The sequence below is a fragment of the Kogia breviceps genome, chromosome 10, assembly GCF_026419965.1.
Source record: "Kogia breviceps isolate mKogBre1 chromosome 10, mKogBre1 haplotype 1, whole genome shotgun sequence".
Classification (NCBI taxonomy): Eukaryota; Metazoa; Chordata; class Mammalia; order Artiodactyla; family Physeteridae; genus Kogia; species Kogia breviceps.
This window is the reverse complement of record NC_081319.1, coordinates 56,869,264-56,890,326: the sequence shown is the minus strand read 5'-3', so window position 1 is coordinate 56,890,326 and position 21,063 is coordinate 56,869,264. Positions and strand designations below refer to the sequence as shown.

The window sequence follows — 21,063 nt, the reverse complement described above, 5'->3', positions numbered from 1 at the left end:
CCTTTATTTTTATACTTTGAATATTTTATATTTTAATTTAATTTTTACTGTTTATTTTTATTATTTTAATGAAACTTACTAATAAGATATAGACCAAAAGTAAAAGTCTTATTTAGCAGTATCTTATGTAAAGTAGCCTCTTAAGACCAAGCCCCATGTATTTGACCTGTTAGATTTCACCATAATGCATGAATATAATGAACAGCTATTATATTGGATTCTGACAATGTACAATTATTAGAAATATTTAAAATAATTATTCATTTCATCATTTGTACTCACAGACTGTTTAATAGACTATTTAGTAGGAGAAGAAAGGTGAAGATTGTAGTTTTGCATTTCTTGGGACTCTTCCATACATCTTTGCAATCATGGGAACAGCCCTTTAAGTTTCCTGCTTCCTCACTGTAGTCGTGGTGAGGGCTCCCCCCGCCCTTCAGACTCTTATTATAGTCAGTGAGTGCACTTGCCCTCCTGGGCAATCACCACTGCCATGTGATGTTTGTTGTATTTTTCTATAATTGCTGTTTAGTTTTACATGTCATTGCTCTGCCACTCCATTGGAAACTACTGGAGGACAGCAAACAAACTACTTGTTAGCTTACTAAATGTCTGGTCATACAATAGAGGACGAAAAGAATCCTCATATTTATTTTATAAAGTAGTATCCATCCAAATGAAGCACCCTTCTTAGCTCAGGTGCTTCTTGGAGCTCACAGTCAGAGAGGTTCAGCAACCAACACAGAATTCCTCCAGCCCAGGCTTGGAGGGAGTGTAGACTTTCAGTGAAGGGCCCATTTCGATGCCTTGTTGTTGGTTCCCAAAAGGAATGTTCTCCATCCATCATGGCCTTGTGGGACTGTAGAAAGGCTGAGGTCTGTAGAATAGGAGGTGGGGGAGTTAGTTAATTCCTCTGTTTCTAGGGCTGCGATGCTATTTAGCATTATTAGGAGACTTCTTCTTTAGTGGTTGTTGAATGAGTGATGGTAGGATTTGAGGGGATTACCACGTGTGCGTATTTACTCTGGAGTTGAAGTGTTCATGAGAGTCTTTCAAGCTGATGACACAGACCATCGGCCTTCACCAGGAGCCACTATGCAGACATACGTGTTTTGTATTTTGTGTTTCCTGTGCATGGTGTCTTAGAAAACAAAGTTAACCGAGCTACTTAAAATTGTGAGATTTTACATAAAACAAAAATTCTAGCTTTAAAAAAACATGAATCCTCAGATCTGGGATGCTGTTGCCATTCCTGCAAGGCAGACAGTATCTGTAATAAAGCAACAGCTGCCCCTTTAAACATGGGGCATGTACACTGGTTTAATAGTCTTTGTGCTTGCACTGTGATTTTATATACATATGAAATATTGTATATTATAAATATACTGTTTGATATTATACATATATAATACATTATATGTGTATAATGTTTATATTAGAAAAATATTTCTCTGAAAATATGATTCAGTTGTAAGAAAATCCAACTGAGATGTCTGTGTGGTTCAAGAAAAATAGGACAGAGTCTTTCATGAAAGTCAAGAATATTCTTATGTGTCTGACATGCAGATGGTCTACCTTCCATGCTGCACAGGCAGCCCCAGCCTCAAATTCTACAAGTCTTTGGAGAGTGTAATATCGTAATAAATTTTGGTTTTCATGCCCCTAGTTAGGGTCTATAAGTAACTTGTTTGGCTGTTTCTCATGGGATATGAATTTTGGAAATATAAATTTCCAGGTTAATTTACATAGTTCTTTGGTTCCTCAAATTCTTGCCTATGACATGGTATCTAAGACACGAGAAAATGTACACCTCAGGTAATACCTATGAATTATTTAGTACGTAGTAAGAACCTATTTTGTGAGGTTTAAATATAATAGATAATAAATATATACTTCATATATTTTATATAAAATCTTTCTAATAAAATATTTTACATATTATATATAACATAATATATATAATGAGCAATGTTTGACATGCCTTAAGTACTCTAAATCATATTGTTTTCAGTTCTAATAAATAGTACATTTAGCTGTGATTTTGCTTTCTTAAATGTAGTGTTTAAAATTTGCAATTTTTCTGTCATTTTCATATGAATTGTTGAGTTTGCTAACAAACAAAACAATACTTTCTGTTCAGTTAACCCAACAAATGGGCTTTCCTCTTCTCCCATCTTGGATTTGAAGAGTGTTCAAGAGTGAAAGGGGAGGAGGATCTATCTCATGTTCTCTTTAGTTGTGTAAGTTACAGATGTGTCAGCCTTTTGTCATTTTAGGATTCACTCATTTTTACCCTGCTCAGTACATCCTGCTTTTTCTAGAAAAGTCATAAAAGTAATCTGATTGTTTTTAGGTGTGTGCATGCTTTTTGGAGGTGGCTGTCATGGAAAGAGGATGACCTGAAAAGAACTGTTTCTTTGCCCACCTTGTAAATATCTGTGCCCAAAACAAGACTCCCCTCCTAGAGCAATCAGTCTGTAATAAAGGCACATTCTTAACTATTTGAGATGATAAATAGTGAAGTTTGTTTTAAAGAAGTCAAGTTTACTTTATGTCAATTTTCTATTTGCCCTGTATAAGATATATTTAATTACTTTATTCCATCTCTCTGTTCAAATTAATCAGATTCTGACTACATATTGGTGCTCAAATTAGAATAATTCTTTAATCAACTGTGTCATCCATGCCATGGTAGACTAGAATAGAAAAGCTACTCTTGGCATATTGAAGAGGTGCACATTTTATTTCTATTGTAATTTAAAAGTAAAATCAGAAATATTGATTTCTACTTGACTGGAGAAATGATTTAGTTTGAATATCAGTCTGATCTTAATCAGGTGAGAATTAATTGAGTTGGAGGTATTAGATATTCAGTGATGTTAAGCGAACCATGGTCAATCTAGAGAGAAGCTTTCTTTTGTACTATGTTAGAATTATCAAATAGCTCATGCACCACCATGTTAAATCATCTTTCCATGTTCATCCTCTACCTGCTTGTCTCATTAAATGCACCAGTAAATTCATTCTGTACCCAATCTAATGTTTAAAGTAGCAAGCTAATAAATCACAATTTAATAGAAAATTAAGAGCATAATAATTTTGTCATGAAATGCTATTGTCAGAATTTTCTAATGATATATTTTCTAGTACCTAATTTAAAAAACCAAGTGATAAAACCTCTGCCTTTCAAGTAATACCTGGGACTTAAAAAAAAAAATCTTAGCTTTACTCTTCTTTTTTTTTTTTAATATTCAACATTGCAAGAATCAAGTGAGCAATACAGAAAAATTTTAATGTTTATTTCCAGAAATAAAAATAGAGTATGTAGCATTATATTGGTCTACGACATGGCATGGTCTTTTTATTTAAGAGTGTGATAGCAATATCATAAGTGTTGTGAAAATATAAATGGTGAGATAACACCTCCATAGGACTCGCCCTTAAATAGTAAAATTGTAAAGTCTTTAAATAAACTGCAGCCAGAACGGAAAGGATGGATTTGCCTTGTTAACTAGGGATACTATACTTATTAAATGCCTAATTAAATTTAGCATCACGTCTTCTATTCTTTTTTTCCTCTTTAAAACTGAGAATTGGGACCGATTTATTAGCAAGGGAGCATGTGTTATCAGTGTCAGATTTCTTCCATTTTGGCAGTTGATGTGACTGTTAAATTAAAATAAAACCAGGAGTGTGACTTTTGATGGTGTCATTTTACCTTGGACGACTGCTTCACTTGGCATTCGTGGGATGGAAATAATCGGATCTCTGCGGCTCTATGTTTTGCAAAAAGGAGTGACCACATTTGTATTTGAGAACAGTTAGCATCTAATGAAATTAAGCCATCCAGGCAGAAGTATCCTGTCGAGTGTGATGAACGGGGTGTTCTTGGTGAGAGAAAGAGGGGTCCCCACCCTGTTGTCGCTAAGCAGCAATTCTGGGAAAAGGGAAAAGGGTTGTTTAAGAAAAAAATCAAGAGATGACCTTTCACTCTCCGCATCAAAGTCAAAGCTCCTTTCTCCCCACTCCTCTACCCAAAGGTATTACTTTCTTCTCTTTCTTTTTTTTAAACTACATTTTGTAAGGTTGACACATGGACAAACTACCAAAATACAGTAAGAACGTGTTTCTGTAGTTCTCCCCCCAGGCCCCAGGTTTCCTCCTAAGACCACCACCACCACCAGTCTCTTTCATATCCTCCCCCCAACCCGCCCAGCCGTTCTGTGTTACACAAGCATCTGTCTGTATAGGTGCACATATGTACATATATGTCTGTGTGTGTGTCCTTGCTATTTTCACTTTGAGTCTTGGAGATCATCCCTGATCAGTGCACTTTCTTTAGCGGCCAGATAGTGCTTTGTGGTTTAGTATTTCTCCTCTGGCTGTTGGTGTGACTGTTAGATTAAAAGAAAGCTGATAAGTGGCTTTGAATGGTGCCAAATGCTATTTTTTTACTTATGTGGAGATACTTTTTGCCTCAGCTAAGAGAACACAGGATGAGGAATGGCTAGTGATATGCCATTCTTTTAATGATTCTCTGCAAGTGATTTTTGTTATGTATTTATTTATGTATTTATTTTCATTAAGAAAGACATAGCCTGGTGTGATGAATTGGGAGATTGGGACTGACATATATACACTTATATGTATAAAATGGATAACTAATAAGAATCTGCTGTATAAAAAAAATAAAATAAAATTCAAAAATTCAAGAAAAAAAAAGGCATAGCCATAGTAATTTTTATATTTTAGTTGTCTCCTATGTTTGGATATGGAGAACTTACTGTCTTTTCAAATGCTGTGTCTTAAGGGAAATGCCAAGCTGTTTCAAATCCTTTTTTGGAGCAAAGCAAAGGTGTTAGATACATCAGTAAATTTGACAAACCAGCAGACTAGGAAGAGGGTGAGCAGGTTTTTTCAATAGTCTGGAAAATACATCCAACAAGGAGGGAGCAGTGTTCACATTGGCTCTGAGCCAGGAAAAGGAAGAGATAGGAATGCTATTGTCTGTAGTATTTGATGGGAAGGCAGCAGAAGGAGACTTAACTCTAGTTTTTCAGGCTATAAATCCCCCCCTCCACGCACACACATACCCCGATGAAACTGGCTACCTTGTGAGATAAAGAGTTTTCTGTCCCCACAGTGTTTATTTACACAGTGAGATGATTAGAAAGGACTTTCTGAATTGAGGAAGGGTTTATGGTTTCTAAGTCCTTCCTCCTCTGGCCATTTCCACCCCAGAAGTCTAGAACAAGTCTAGTCCTGGACCCTCCATGAGTGGTGGTGAATGGTCCCCATTGATGCTTATTGCCAGAATAGTCTGTAAAGCCACCTCCTAGAATGGGAAGGTACAACAGGCTGGTTTATTGCTTGCATTACTTGCGTTACTTACAGCATAGATACTGCTTATGTGTAATCCTGCTTCTTATTAGGGGATGGCAAGGAAGCCCGGAAGGCTCCATGTTCAGAAAGGGGCTGGCTTCCTTGTTGGTTGCTCCGATGGGTGTGTATTCATGAATAGGTCTTTTAACTTTGGAGGCTGGGGGGCGGGCAAAGAGGGAACATGTAGCAAAAATGTGTAGTGTAAACCAGATTCATTCACTTAATTTCTCTTGCTTTGTCACTTTCTAAATCCTCCCCCTCTGTCATTGTTAATAATACTCATGGATTTTCCTATCTGGGGAGACTGAAAGCCTTTCTCAAGTGCAGTTTTTTTTAGGAGATGGGGTGATTTGGTGCTTTCCTTGGCACACTAGGCTGTACTAATGTCTACCTTTCCAATTCTGATAACACTTAGAATCCCAAGCACAGAATTTAGCATTTCATTGTCTACTGTTTGGAGAAGCCACTTTCTAATGTGTAAAATCCTTATTTTAAATATTTAAATATGTTTTATTTGAAATATTTAAATATGTTTTATTTTATTTTTTTATATTTAAAAGTTTTATTTTAAATATTTAAACATTTTATTTTAAATATTTAAATATCTTTTATAGGCATTCTGGAAAAGGAGGTGTGGAGCCAGAGGGTGAGGTATCCGATGGTGTTATTTTATTTTAGATGATTGCTCAGGAGCAAGAAATCAGAGCCATAAGCTGTAGCTTTTTTTTTTTTTTCCCTGTGGTGGTGACTGGAGGGGCTGAGCCATCCCCACTCACTTCCTGGTCCCAGTTGTGACCTCATGTGAGGTGATGGGTGGGGCTTACAGCTCTCTTGTGACCCTGGGGATTTCTGCTGGGTGTAGAGGATTTTCCTATGTTCTGATTATGCAAAGGAGTAAGTGGGATTCCATAGTCGTTACAAGTATTTTTCAGGAATTAAAGAGGCCTGGCTCCAGGCCAGTCCTTGCCACACTGTGTGTCTTGGAAATGTGTGATGTCATCCACTCAAAGCTCAGGTTTCCTTGTCTAGTAAATGAAGATAATAATAGTGCTTACCTGTTATTTGTAAAAATTCACGTGAGCTAATAAAGTACTCGTGTCTGGTGCATAATAAATACTCAGTATATTTCAGTGGCCATTATTATTTTGATTTTATTGCTATTACTCTTAACATCTTTAAATACCTTGCAAGAAAAAAAATCATGAAATCACATAGGAAAATGGAAAAACAAAAAAAGGCCACTTGAAATAAGGCAGTTTATTCTAATGGAGATATAGACCCGGCTCAGCATTAATGTATTATTACCCTTTTGTTTGCCATAAACAGAGATCATCTCGTTCCAAGTGCTACATACTAAGGGCTCCTGGTCGGAATCACATTTTATTCCCATTGAACTTCCATTCCAGTAAATGGAGATAAAGAATCTGAGCAGCTTATCACCAGTTGCCTGTCTGTGGCTCACCTGAAGTACAGGGATCTAAACATGTCCAGGGCTGCCTTGTTCAAAATGGCAGCCACTATGCACATGTCACTTTAATTAACTTAATTAAAAAGAAAAATTCAGGGGCTTCCCTGGTGGCGCAGTGGTTGAGAGTCTGCCTGCCGATGCAGGAGACCACGGGTTCGCGCCCCGGTCCGGGAAGATCCCACATGCCGCGGAGCTGCTGGGCCCGTGAGCCATGGCCGCTGAGCCTGCACGTCCAGAGCCTGTGCTCCGCAGCCGGAGAGGCCACAGCAGTGAGAGGGCCGCGTACCGCAAAAAAAAAGAAAAAGAAAAATTCAGTTCCTCAGTTGCCTCAGCCACATTTCAAGTGCTCAGTAGTCCCATGTGGCTAGTGGCTATACTATTGGAAAGTGCAGAGAACATTTGCATCATTGCAGGAAGTTTTACTGGACCATAGAAATATAACGTGAACTATATTTATAATTTTAAACTTATAGTAGCCACATTTTTAAAAAGTGATATTAATTTTAAAAGGTAAAAGTAATTTTAATATTTTATTTAATCTATATAGTAAGTAAATATTATCTGCTTAACATGCAATCAATATAAAAACTCTGAACAAGATAGTTTATGTTACTTTTTCCATCATTAGCTCCCACAATCCAGTGTGTCTTTTACACCAACAGAATGCCAAAATTAGGAGTTGGCACATTTCAAACCTTGCTTGGTAGCCATGTTTGCAGGGTTTAGAGGGTTACAAACCCAAGTTTACCCAGTGAAGACACAACTGTTTGGTATTATTGAATTGCTTTGTGCATCTATCACTGTATTATAAACACATTGAAGTTAAGGACCCTATTTTGTACTTAATGAACACTTGATTAAAGAAATAACTGTCCTGGAAGTAAAAGTTGGAAATAAAAGCTATGTTTAATCCATCAGTGATAAGGAGCAATGATTTTTATTTGTTCTAATCCTCTCTGACCTTATGTGAATCAAAGATATTTCTGAACAGCAGAATTTCATAAAATGTGTAAACATAAAAACCAATAGGTGATTTTCACTCCTCATCTTAGCATTCAACAATAATGACGATGCCTTTTTTAACCCAAACTGTCCCAGAAAAGATAAGTCATTTGTAGATACCTTTTATTTATTTATTTTTATATTTAAAAATCATATTCAAAAAAATTTACGGAAGAACAAAGGGAGAGTGACCTTAGAAATTTTAATAATTAAACATAGCAAGTCCCAATTTTTATTCTGTGTTTCCCTGTTATGAAAGTTTTATACTTGAAATTCATATTCATAAAACTCGAAGTTTTATATACAGTGTGTTTGAATGAAACTAATTAATTCATTGTGGACCTGGAACACACCTATCTTGTCAGTATTGCTCCAGATTCTAACACACCTCCAGTCAGTCCCCCTGCACCAGCAATCCTGGTTCTTATACTTGCATCCATAAAATATGACTTTTTTGAAAACTTTGAGTTTTTGGCTACTTATTTCTTTTGACGAGAGGATAGTCATGCTTTTTGCTCCATAATTTCAAAAATTTTTAGTTTTTTGACTTATACATCCCATAAATACTATTTCCTTCTAGTCATCTTTGTTTATAAGCCAGGCTTAGGCATTTGGGTCACATACACTTCAGCATAAAAGATGAGGGAGAACACTGCCGTGTGTCCCTAGCACGTGGGATGTACAGGTTCTTGTTACAGGATGCCACGTGCATGAGACGTCCCTCTTGTCGAATGACTGATGGGGTGAGTATGCCATATTTCCTTTTTGTCTTTCAAGGTATGTTATTTACTCATCAGGTCCTGATTTTGAGAAAGTTCACCTGGGATACTGTCATCTGAAGATAACTAGTCTGTGGTTGTGTTTATAGATCCATTTCACCACCATCATCAGAGTCTGGAGTGCTGCTTTCAGTTCTTCGCATTCATTTTCTGATTCATCTAATACGTGGGAATCATCTTTTTGTCAGTTTTCTTTCTTCTACTATAGGCAGTGTATTAGTTCACTATCACTGCTGTAACAAATTATAAACTTTTAGTAACCTAAAACAGCACAGATTTGTTACATTATAGTCTGTAGTTCAGAAGTGTGACACAGGTCCTCTTGGGTTAACATCAAGATGTTGGCAGAGGGGCTTCCCTGGTTGTTCAGTGGTGAAGAATCCGCCTTCCAATGCAGGGGACACAGGTTCGATCCCTAGTCGGGGAAGTAAGATCCCACATGCCACAGTGCAACTAAGCCCGCGCCACGAAACTACTGAGCTCATGTGCCTCAACTAGAGAGCCCATGTGCTGCAAACTACACAGCTCACGCACCCTGGAGCCTGCTTACCACAACTAGAGAAGAGGAAACCTACACGCCACAACTAGAGAGAAGCCCGAGTGCCATGATGAAGAGCCCACACGCCGCAGCTAAGACCCAATGCAGCCAAAAAAATAAAAAGTAAAATGAAATAAATAAGTTAAAAAAAAAAAAAGATGTTGGCAGAGCTGCATTCCCTTCTGGAGGCTCTATGGGAACGTCCATTTCTTTGCCTTTTTCAGTTTCTAGAGGCCTGTCTTAGCTCGAGCTGCTCTAACAAAAATAACATAAATGGATGACTCATGAACAACAAAACTTAATTTCTCACAGCTTTAGATGCTGGAAGTCCTAGATTGGAGTGCCAGCACAGTTGGGTTCCTCTTCCAGGCTGCAGACCTTTGTGTCCTCACATGGTGGAGAGCAGAGAGCAAGCCAGCTCCCTCCCTTGACTCTTATCAGGACGTTAACCCCATTTATGAGGACACCACCCTCCTGACCATATCTCATCCTAACTACCTCCCAAAGGCCCTACCTCCTAATATCATCATGTGGCAGGGTAGTGGGGGTGCAGTGGGGTTTCAACACATGGATTTTGTGGGGACACCAACATTCAGTCTGTTACAAGGCACCCAGTTTTTTGACTGGCGTTCCTTTTTCCATCGTTACAGCCAGCAGGATAACCTCCCTCTGACCCTGCCTCCATCATCACGTGTCTTTCTCTTCATCTGTGCCTCCCTCTTCAACTTTCCAGGACCCTTGTGATTACTTGGGCCCCACCTGGATAATCAGGATAATCTCCTTATTTGAAGGTCAGCTGCTTAGTAACCTTAATTCCCCTTTGCCATGTAACCTAACATTTTCACAGGTTCCAGGGATTAGGATTTGGACATTTTGGGGGGCTATTCTATCTAACATAAGCAGAAAGTGAAAAAAAAATCTCGTATCTCAACTGTGTTCAAGGAAACCAAAAACCAAAAGACTACTTTTTTTTTTCGGTACGCGGGCCTCTCACTGTTGTGGCCTCTCCTGTTGCGGGGCGCAGGCTCAGTGGCCATGGCCCACGGGCCCAGCCTCACCGCGGCATGTGGGATCCTCCCGGACCGGGGCACGAACCCGCGTCCCCTGCATTGGCAGGCGGACTGTCAACCACTGCGCCACCAGGGAAGTCCCAAAAGACTACTTTTATGTATTCATGAATGATGATATAATACATCAAGGAGTACAATAAGAAAACTGATAAAATAATGGTTTATTTCACTGTGGCATTTTTCTAGGTGATTCCATCGTTTTGTTTTCATATTACTTTAGACTTTTTTAGCATAATTGGGAATAATTGCTGATTCATGATGAAATAAGTTCTAGGATAATATAGTAAAATGTTTCATTAAGATCATAAAGAGTCTATATTGTGTCTTAGCCTTATACAAAGATGCAATGAACCTATATGATAATTGCAAGATAGAAATGAGTTTTATTGTATTGCAAAATTTGTCTATTTTCTGTGGTTTTTTGAAAGGTCTCTAAGATAAAATGAAAATCATGAAATATCTTTAAAATATTGGTTAGAGCTACTCATGAAAGAAACTGAGAAATTAAAATTGCGTCCAGTGGACCCTGATCTCTCTACAGAGGGTCAGTGTCTTGGTTCCCTTGCCTTCTGTGATGCCCCGAGGTCCTTCTGTCTTCCAGTCTCCTCTCTTTGTCTGCTGGACCCTTAAATATTGGCAGCCCAGTGGTTACCCAGGGCCTCTTTACTTTTCGTTATTTTTAATAAGGTACTACTGTCAAAACAGTATCTTCCAACTTGCCTCAGCCCTGTAGAGCTGAGTGCTTTCTGGAGAGTCTACTTGGATGTTTCAAAGGTCCCCCAGCTGGATGTGTCTGAAACTCGTTCTCATCTGTTCCCCATCTCCCTCCACGGGCTGCAGCCCAAACAGAACAATGTCATATGTGTTTCTTTTCTGATGTTTTTGAGTCATCAGACTGCACCGTCTGCTCCCAGTGAGAAGTATAGGCCAGTGGTCCCCAACCTTTTGTGGCACCAGGGACCGGTTTCGTGGAAGACAATTTTTCCACGGGCTGGGGGGCAGTGGGGGTTGGGGGTGGGGATGTGATGGTTCAGGCGGTAATGCAAGCGATGGGGAGTGGCCGATGAAGCTTCGCTCGCCTCCTGCTGTGAGGCCCGGTTTCTAACAGGCACGGTCCGGGGGTTGGGGACCCCTGGTGTAGGCATTATCCCTGACTCCTTGTCTGTTACCCCCTGAGCTGATGCTTCTACTCCTCCGCCTTTTACCCCCGTGCCATCTCTTGCTCGGATTATTGTACTCACATCTTAACCAGTTTCCCTGTTATTCCCACTCCTGCCTCCCTGCCAGCTCTTCTAGTTCTCTGCAGAAGAAAATCTGATGGTGCCATTCCACTGTGTAAAACCCTTCTAAGGATTTCCATTCCCCTCAGGACAAAGCCTAAACATTGAGCACTGCCTGCTGGTCATAGTGGTACATGCCTGTCCTCCACCTCCCATCCACCAGCTGACTCAGTGTAGATCATAGCTTACAAGGATGGTAAGCCCCTCTTGGATGGGTTTGGAGTCCCATTGCTGTGCTTCCACAGCACCCTCCCTGCCTTCCCCTGTCTGAGTGGGTACCACACTCTCCCGGTAGCACTTTTTAATTGTCTATCTTCCTCAGGGACTGTTGGTTCCCTCTGTCTTGTTCAGCATGGAAACCACAGAACCTAGCATAGTGCTGGGCGTGTAGTAAGTACTTGGAAAATGTTTGTTGAATGAATGAATGACTGATATTTAATGAGCCTATGGGATAAGTACTGAAAGAATATTAGAAAAAATTTAAAATTTTAATTTATTGAATCAGTTAATAACTGTGAAAGCCTGAATTAATTCATTGGATAGTGCCTGGGATGTAATAAGTACAATGTTAGCTATTATTGTTGTTACTATTATGAGGCAAGAATGTAAGTGACTTTTTTCTTTTTCATTCTACTCTGATAATTTAAGAAAAAAATAAATGATTTGGGATTAACATATATACACTACTATATTTAAGGTAGGTAACCAACAAGGACCTGTATAGCTACTGTATAGCACAGGGAACTCTACTCAGTAATCTGTAATAACCTGTATGGGAAAAGAATCTGAAAAAGAATGAATACATGTATATGTATAACTGATTCACTTTGCTGTACACCTGAAACTAACACAACATTGTAAATCAACTATATTCCAATATAAAAGAAAAAAGAAAAAAAGAAATATTTGCAGTTGGATCTCTTCTTAATCATTAAGGTGATGGCATGCTTTGGTGATTTCCCATCTGCAGTATTTTCGATTTACCTTTGTAAGTGGAAACATTTTGAAGGTGTGAGTGCAGTGAAGAAACCAGTATTTCAGTGAATGTGTCTCATAAAAGATGAGGTGGCTTCTGCGTGTTATGTTTTCCATTGAAGGGTTAATTTTATGGATCTCTTGAAAAATTGTCTATGGAATTTTGTTGTTGTTACAGTGTTTGCTGGCAGATACTCACTAATACACTTTTTGCAACTAAATTGAGCTTGTCCTAAGTAGCTTCTCACGCAGTCTAGAATTATTTATAATATTTGGCTTTTTTGTAGGTTGGATTGGATTGAATTCTTTCCAGAAGCCATACTACTGGTATCATGGACTCAAAGGTTGTGAAGAGATCTTACAGTTTCATTACTAATTTTTATAAACAAATGTATTCATAAAGTCAGAGCTGTTTACAAACTATTTCCCATGAACTTCATGAAATACTGTGGATTATATAGATAATGTGCTTTGTGGCCTGTGGCCATGGCTGCCCTCTCTGAGCAGCCATTAGGAGGGAGAGGACACATGCCTTGGTTCAGGTCTTCACCCCTGCACGAGACGCTGGTGAGCTCAGCACCCAGGTCCCTCTGCCCCCACAGCTTGAGGAGGCTCTGCACACAGGCCTTCACTTAGAAGATAGCTTCTCCTGGGAAAATGAGCTTTAGATTTCAATTTCTATTATAAATCTAAAACTCACAGACACCTTTGTCTGAAGTGAAATCTTAAGAAAAGTTGCCACCTACCTAGACTCTCCCCAAATTGTGTCATTTAAAAACCTCTTCTGGGGCTTCCCTGGTGGCGCAGTGGTTGGGAGTCCGCCTGCCGATGCAGGGGACGCGGGTTCGTGCCCCGGTCCGGGAGGATCCCACATGCCGCGGAGCAGCTGGGCCCGTGAGCCATGGCCGCTGAGCCTGCGCGTGTGCTCCGCAACGGAAGAGGCCACAGCGGTGAGGGGCCTGCGTACCACACACACAAAAAAATAAAAATAAAAATAAATAAAAAATAAAAACCTCTTCTGATTTCAGTAACTGTTCAACAGATCATTTATACATTGTAGCAAGTACATCTCTGTTTTTATTATCTAGCTCACTATAAGGAAGCCGTTTTATGTGTAAGATTTCCAGTTGTAGAGTTGATTATATGTTTTGAATTTAGGGTGATTTAAAAATCTGCCTACTACATTTCTTTAATAAGCAAGACCTCCTAAATGTCTTTCCTTTAGATTAAATTGAACTTCCAGATTTAAAAGTGAAACCATCAAGATGGTGGTGTAGTCATGGAAATATTACACAGAGCTTATATGTTAAAACTTGTTGGTACCCAAATAGAGCTCTGCTTTTTGTAATGCTGGAAACAAAGTAGGTACTCTATAAGTACTTTACTGATTGAGGAAATAAAAGTACTAGAAAGTTAGAGGTAAGTGCTATGTCTAAAGATGGTTGTGTAAAAATTCATAAGCTCAGGATTTTTTAGAAAATGTAAGTTAGTGCATTCATAAAAGGAGTGGTTCTGGTCAGAGATATGAAACATTGGAATTACTTCCTTTAATCCTGTATGTTTTTAAATTGTCATTTCTCATTGAATGCTTTAGTTCTAACCTGTATGACTGCATTTGCAAAATAATACGTTGCTTGAAACTGACTAAATGAAAAGTGTGGAAAGTAAGTGTTTCTGCTCTCACGCACAGCCTTGCCCTTCATCCTTGGCTTAATCAGGAAACCTTATTATTGGCGGTTATTTAAATATTAAAATACATTCAGAAGTTCCATAAATTAAATGTGTGAAAAGCAATGAATGCCAAACCATTTCTTTCTCTTACTGCTTTTATATGGAGGTTCCCCAAGTTTTTTCTTATATAAACTGGAAATTATATGGACTTCTTGTACTTAATTACAGTATGATTATTTTGCCCATTATCCTAGACTAATAGGAGAAGACTTTATCTCTTTCTGTTTTCCGTAGCTTCACTTGATCCAAATTTTATCATGCCCACAGAATATTTTTACCCATAGTTCATTTATTAAGTGGTTTCTTTCAGAGAAATGAGTGTTTACAGAAGAAGGATAGAATTTCATGTTCTTGATACTTTGAAGAAAAACGTCTTGAGTGCTATCTTTAAGCACATTTCTTTAAAGTTCGGAATAACTTTTAATCATCTCTCACTGTTTATTGATATTTATTTGCATTACCTTAAGATATACGTAAGTGAATGAAAGTTCATTTTCATAGTCTTTAATGGTGAATAATTTATTTATATACAGGTATACAAGTTAATATTGAGAGACAGAAGCAATTTAAATTGGGCTTGTTTCAGAATACCATCCTAGGAATCTGGCAACATCACTGTTATATGAATGTTTGCTAATGTGGTTTGAAAGAAGGATCCTCATTAAAATCTTATTGCTAAACAAGTGATAGAAACCTTACAAACAGCTTGAGGCTTCAGGCCAGTCACAGTTACTCCTGAAGAGATCTGGACAAGTGTGAAAATACAGAGACTGTGCCTTTATTGTAATCAGAACACATAAGTGCTATTTGGAGTCAATTCCCTACTTGAGGACATTTTTAGTCATATTAGGGAAAACAACTCTTAACATAATTCAATGCCTAAGCCTTCTGTTGTGAATTTGTCAAGTGTAAAAGTATTGGGTGTGTTAAATTTAGAAAGTGTACTTTTGGTAATAGCCCTTGTATTCATGTTTTCCTGCAAGGGACTGGGGTTTGGTCAACTAGCATATGTTCATGAGGTAAAGTTCATGATGCTCATGACCTTTCTGTAGATGATATTTGAGTGCGCTGGTTGATCCAGGTCTCTGAGTGATGGTGAGGCTGTGAAGAGTCAGTCCATGGTTTGTCACCACCATCTAACACTTAGTCACTTCTGGATTAACTTTATGTTCACATTCCCTTTGAGGGTTGCTCCTGTCTTAATTCTTATTTAGGATCATAACCCTTGCCTCTAGAAAGGCAGGTCTTAACATCAGGCTTTACGAAGAGCAGTTAACATGTAGGGATGCTAATGGCTTTCCAGAGTGGAAGGTAGTGGACTTTTCAGTAACCTTGTGGCCCCCCCATCAGGACCTTTGATGAGAACGAGCTGATTGTAAGTCTGCTCTGCCTTTTTGAGTCATAGGGGATCCTCATCAAAGGACACAGGAAGTCCCCTTGCTCTGATTTGGCCCACGTGCCCAGCTCATCAGTGAAGAGACAAACAAGAACATTTGTAGCTGAGTGAAAAAGATGCCCGATTTGGTTCGGGACTCAGTAAACAGTGGCAATTCTGAGACTGGTGAACAGGAGGCTGAAGGAGCCCATGCTCTGAGCTGGAGCATCCCTGCCCCGCTGTGTGTGACCAGACACGCGCACCCTTTGAAGTCAGGTCCTCTGCCGCGTCAGCTGTCCTCGCTCCCATGACCCCACATCCTGCAGACCGTGCAGTGGGCTTGGACGTCATGCCATAGGCCTCTTGGTCTGGCACAGCCCCTTGAAGGACTTTCTTGTGCATTTACAGATCTCAATCATTTTCAGTTTGCTTGTGGTTTAAAGCCACTTTTGTTACACCTTTTGTGTCTTCATGGAGACTCCTGAAATTACCTGCTTGCTTTAAGGTGATTATAAATTTTATTTCTTAGTAGCTGAAAGGGTAATACCGAGCTCAAGAAAAGAGGGGAATCCTGATAATTTTGTACTAAAAGAGTTATAAAAGCTATTCTCCAGCTTCTCTGTGAGGATGATGTCATATTTTAAGGTCTGACGTGGACATGGTTGGTTACAGACTGGAGGCGGCCGGGGCTGGGACTAGAGCCCCCAGTGGGTAGGAGAAGGACCAGAAGAGTTAAAGAGGGTCGCTGCCCAAGCAGGGGGACCCCACTCACTGTCCTGAGGAAGGGCTGAGGAGGGACCTTGTCTGACCCAAAGCAGACCCAGTAGAGAAGCAGGGGACCCTGCTGTGGCTGGCCTCTGGCACCTGGGTTTTCTGGGTTGGTGGTCCTGAGAAGGCAGGATGCCAAGGGGCCAGTACAATTTAAAAGGGAAACTACCAGAATGGAAATGTGATAGCCGTTTGGATTTTCTGGGGCATTTCAGAGTTGACTCAGGAATGGGATGGGAGCCCTACTATTAGAAGCGAAGGACCATGGCAGGTTGTGTGAAAGAAAGAGGGTAACTTGGGGTTTCCCTGGTGGCGCAGTGGTTAAGAATCTGCCTGCTAATGCACGGGATGCGGGTTCGAGCCCTGGTCTGGGAGGATCCCACGTGCCGCGGAGCGACAGGGCCCGTGAGCCACAACTACTGAGCCTGCGCGCCTGGAGCCTGTGCTCCGCAACGAGAGGCCGCGACAGTGAGAGGCCCGCGCACCGCGATGAAGAGTGGCCCCCACTCGCCGCAACTAGAGAAAGCCCTTGCACAGAAACGAAGACCCAACACAGCCAAAAATAAATAAATAAATAAATAAACGGTAACTTGATGCCATCAGAAGACACAGAAACTGGCCCCCAGAGGCCTGTGTCTGGAACTCCCCTTTTACTCTTCCTATTCATTTCTTCTAGAATATACTCTTTTTTTAAATTGAAGTATAGTTGATTTACAGTGTGTTAATTTCTGCTGTACAGGAAAGTGATTCAGTTATACATATATATACATTCTTTTTTAAATATTCTTTTCCATTATGGTTTATCACAGGATTTTGAATATAGTTCTCTGTGTTATACAGTAGAACCTTGTTGTTCATCCATAGAATATACTCTTTTTCTCTATAGGGAGACCTTGGAGCTGCTGCAGGTTTGGTTCCAGACCACTACAATACAGTAAATATCACAATAGAGCAAGTCACACAAATTCTTTGGTCTCCTGGTACGTTTAAAAGTTATGCTCACACTATATTAAAGTGTGCAATAGCCTTATGTCCAAAAAAAGAATGTACATACCTTAACTAAGGAACAGTTTATTGCTAAAAAATGCTAACCATCATTTGAGCCTTCAGCGAGTCGTAATCTTTCTGCTGATGGAGGATCTGGCTTTGATGTTGGTGGCTGCTGACTGATCAGGGTGGGGTTGCTGAAGGTTGGGGTGAATTTCTTAAAATAAGACAACAATGAAGTTTGACGCATCAAAGGACTCTTCCTTTCATGAATGATTGCTCTGTAGCCTGCAGTGCTGTGTGATAGCATTTTGCCCACAGTAGAACTGCTTTCAAAACTGGAGTTAGTCCACTCAAACCCTGCCGCTGCCTTGTCAACTACGTTTATATAATATTCTAAGTCCTTTGTTTTCATTTCAACAAGTTTTATAGCATCTTCACCAGGAGTAGATTCCATCTCAAGATCACTGTCTTTGCTCATCCATAAGAAGCGAGTTCCCCTCTGTTCAAGTCTTATCAGGAGATGCAGCAATTCAGTCCCATCTTCAGGCTCCACTTCCAATTCCAGTCCTCTCGCTATCTTCTCTGTGTTGGCAGTTACAATAGTAACATCCGAGATCACTGATCACAGGTTACCGTAACAATTATATTAATACTGAAAAAGTTTGAAATATTTCAAGAATTATCAAAATATGACAGAGAGACATGAAGTGAGCAAATGCTGTTGGAAAAATTGTGCCTATAGACTTGCTCCAAGGAGTGTTGCCACAAAACTTTAATTTGTAAAAAAGTGCAGTGTCTGCACAATAGTAAAATGCAGTACAATGAAGTCTGTCTGAATTAGAAATCCTCCTTAACCTCTACATTCTGCCTCTGTGAAGCCACTTCACTCTTCACCTCAGAGGTCTCCTCTCCCTCTTTCAAATCTACAGAGTAAAGGACTTTCATTCTGCCTTTTATTCATGTACACGTCTTGTGGAGCATGTCCTGTGAGCCAAGCAAGCACAGTCTAGGTAATAGATGTTAAATGAGTGAACATTTTAGTGCTGTTAACAATTACAGTGATGTAATTACAAGTCATTTTTTTTCTTCCAAATTTTTTATTTCAGATTTCACTAAATGTTGCAAGGATTCTGGAATCCTTATGGTAGTAAAATGCCGCAAAGAAAATTCTGCATTGAAAGAATGTCTAACTGCTTAGTAAGTAGTTACCTCAGCGTTTGTGCTCCTGTGTATACGTGTGTGTGTAGTATGTGTAATAGATAAGAGTGTGTTATTTAACTCATTACATGTAATATATTCTCTACTTCTCCCCACCAAATTTGTCATATAGTTGGCTGAGTCTAAAATTTTAATTTGTTAAAGATTCTTCTAAGAAAAACTAACATATTTATGAAGGGTCTTTTCAAGTTTTGTGTGTTTGTCAGCATTTCATCTGATTAAAATACATGATTTTTCATATGATTTAATAAATTTCTTTTCATGCACAGAAATAGAATATATTATAGATGGGTTTATGTTTATCTCTTCTAATGAAATGTACTTTTGCCAGCCTTGGGATCTTTTGGACTAATGTAATTTAACTTCTAGGAGAGTTGCAGTAAGTCAAATGAAGGCTACAAAGGTAAATTTGGAGTTTTGAAGTTAAATAACTTTGAAAAATAATTCTTAATTCTTAAATATCATGTTCACTGATATTCTGTTGTAGTTGCTTGAATCTTAAAGTAAAAATATGCAGAGGTCTTTGAATGCAGCTGCTTTCTGCTCACCTCCCCACATGTTTTATCACCCACATTAGTGACAGGCAGTGTTGTGGATACAGTGCTTTAGTGAGTAGGGAGTTGGTAGTTGTCCGTGAGATCTTAGTTTTGGTGAACCCTTAACATCTGTACTCTGCTCCCCTAGCCTGTGTAGCATCTATGTCAGGATGGTTTGATACTTCTTAGGCAATTACATAAAAAGTGGTGATTATGTGAATCTTAAATTGTTTTCTTTTTTGATAACAAATAATGTACACATGAATTTGTAGACTTTTAGAATACTGAATGTCTACATTTATAGATGAGGAAACATACTCCAAGTCCGCATGTATTTCCTCAAGTCAATAAACAATTCTCATAGCTGCTCTTTTTTATGAGCCCAGACCTGCACTAAGTGTTTAACTGTGGAGAAGTAAGAGTTCTGGTCCCTAGAGCTCCCAAGAGATGTTGAATGAATAGATGAACCTCTTTCACATTTGTGTGACTGAATTTGTTAAATTCCCTTTTGTACATTGATTAAAGGATTTTGACACCTCGGTCTCAGTCATCATATCATAGGGACTCATTATTCTTAGTTGGGACAGGGCAGCACTGGAGCCAGGAGCAGGGACCGAGGGGAAGGCAGCGGGCTGGTGTCTCCTGGGTCCCCCGGGGCGTAGCTCCCCCTGCAACCCATTTAGGGTCCTCACTGTCAGGTGGGGCGATTATTCCTCACGTGGAAACACGTCACCCCAGCGCTGGCACATAGGAGATACTATGTACTCAGTAACTGTTAGCTCTTTTTAAAAGTTTGTCTGTGTTATTTGTTAGCTTTTGTTATCTGGATACTAATCGTTGGCATATCCTGCCATCTCTCGCCCCCTAGAGATGGAGAAGATAACAGGTCCCAGTCCATCCTGGGGGACAGGGGGAGGCTGTGGCTGCTCAGAAGAGAGGGGAGCAAACCAAGAGGAGTGACTGACGTTTGTGGGAAAGAAATTAGAGCTATTAGGAAGCATTCTACTTGACCTCAAGTCTCAACCTACTCTAAGAAATACTCCCTTTCTGTCTTTGCTTAAGTGGGGCCTCTGCTTTACTTACTGTCTGCATTCCATGGGTAGAACCACTCCCCTCTCGCATCTCCACCTGGTGACACCCTGAAACAGTTTTGTGTTCTATTATTTCTCCCCGTCTCTTCTCACTCATGCCTCAGTAAACTGCATTCTGGCTTCCGCCCTTACTCCACCGGAACTGCTCTTCCCAGAGGTTCCAGCGAGTGTCTTTTCCATCTTTTCTCTGATACTTGACCCCTGTCTGGAAACCCCTGGAAGTCCCTTCCATCTGGCTTCCCTCTTTACGCTCTTTCCTGTCTCCTCAGCATCTCTACCTATTTCTTTTCCACCTTTTCTTCCTTAACCTCTTCCCTAAAGCTAGTTCCCCAAGTTCTCCTCTCTGTTTTAAATCTGAGAAAAGCTCAGTTTGCACCTGTGGAATTCAGCCGCTCCCCACGCGTCATGGCATTTCTCCACTTCCGTCTGCCGGTCCGAAACCGAACTGAGCTCCTTGGACTCCTGCCTCGTGTCTTTGTGAATTCTAGTTGTCTTGGATCTAGAATCTTCCTGGTCTCCTAACTGTTGATTTCATCTCCTCAATCTCCCCCAGATCCACTTCATCCTTTTCATCAGAACTGTGCTTTCTTTGGCTTAGGTCCTCCTCATTTCTTGTCTGGATTGTTGTAATAGCTTATTTATTGGACACTCTTGCTGCCCACCTTTAGCCTATCTGCCACATGCTGTCAGATTCATCTAAGGCAGTGGTCCCCAGCCTTTTAGGCACGAGGGACCAATTTCGTGGAAGACAGTCTTTCCACGGGGGGGCGGGGAGGGGATGGTTCAGGCGGTGATGCGCGCAATGGGGAGCAGCAGATGAAGCTTTGCTCCTTGCCCATCACTCACCTCCTGCTGTGCAG

General features: G+C 40.0%; 1 protein-coding gene across 4 annotated transcripts in view; it reads left to right on the top strand.

Moving 5' to 3' along the window:
* The window catches only part of CMC1 (C-X9-C motif containing 1), a 79,068-nt gene that overhangs the window by 57,052 nt on the left and 953 nt on the right, over positions 1-21,063 (top strand). For 3 of the 4 annotated variants that reach the window (XM_067005857.1, XM_067005856.1, XM_067005858.1), the window contains exons 3-4: positions 12,782-12,838; positions 18,465-18,555. In XM_067005857.1, the coding sequence (XP_066861958.1) occupies positions 12,782-12,838; positions 18,465-18,555 (148 nt within the window). The remainder of the gene's footprint in view (positions 1-12,781; positions 12,839-18,464; positions 18,556-21,063) is intronic. The other variant, XM_059077436.2, reaches the window with a different exon arrangement.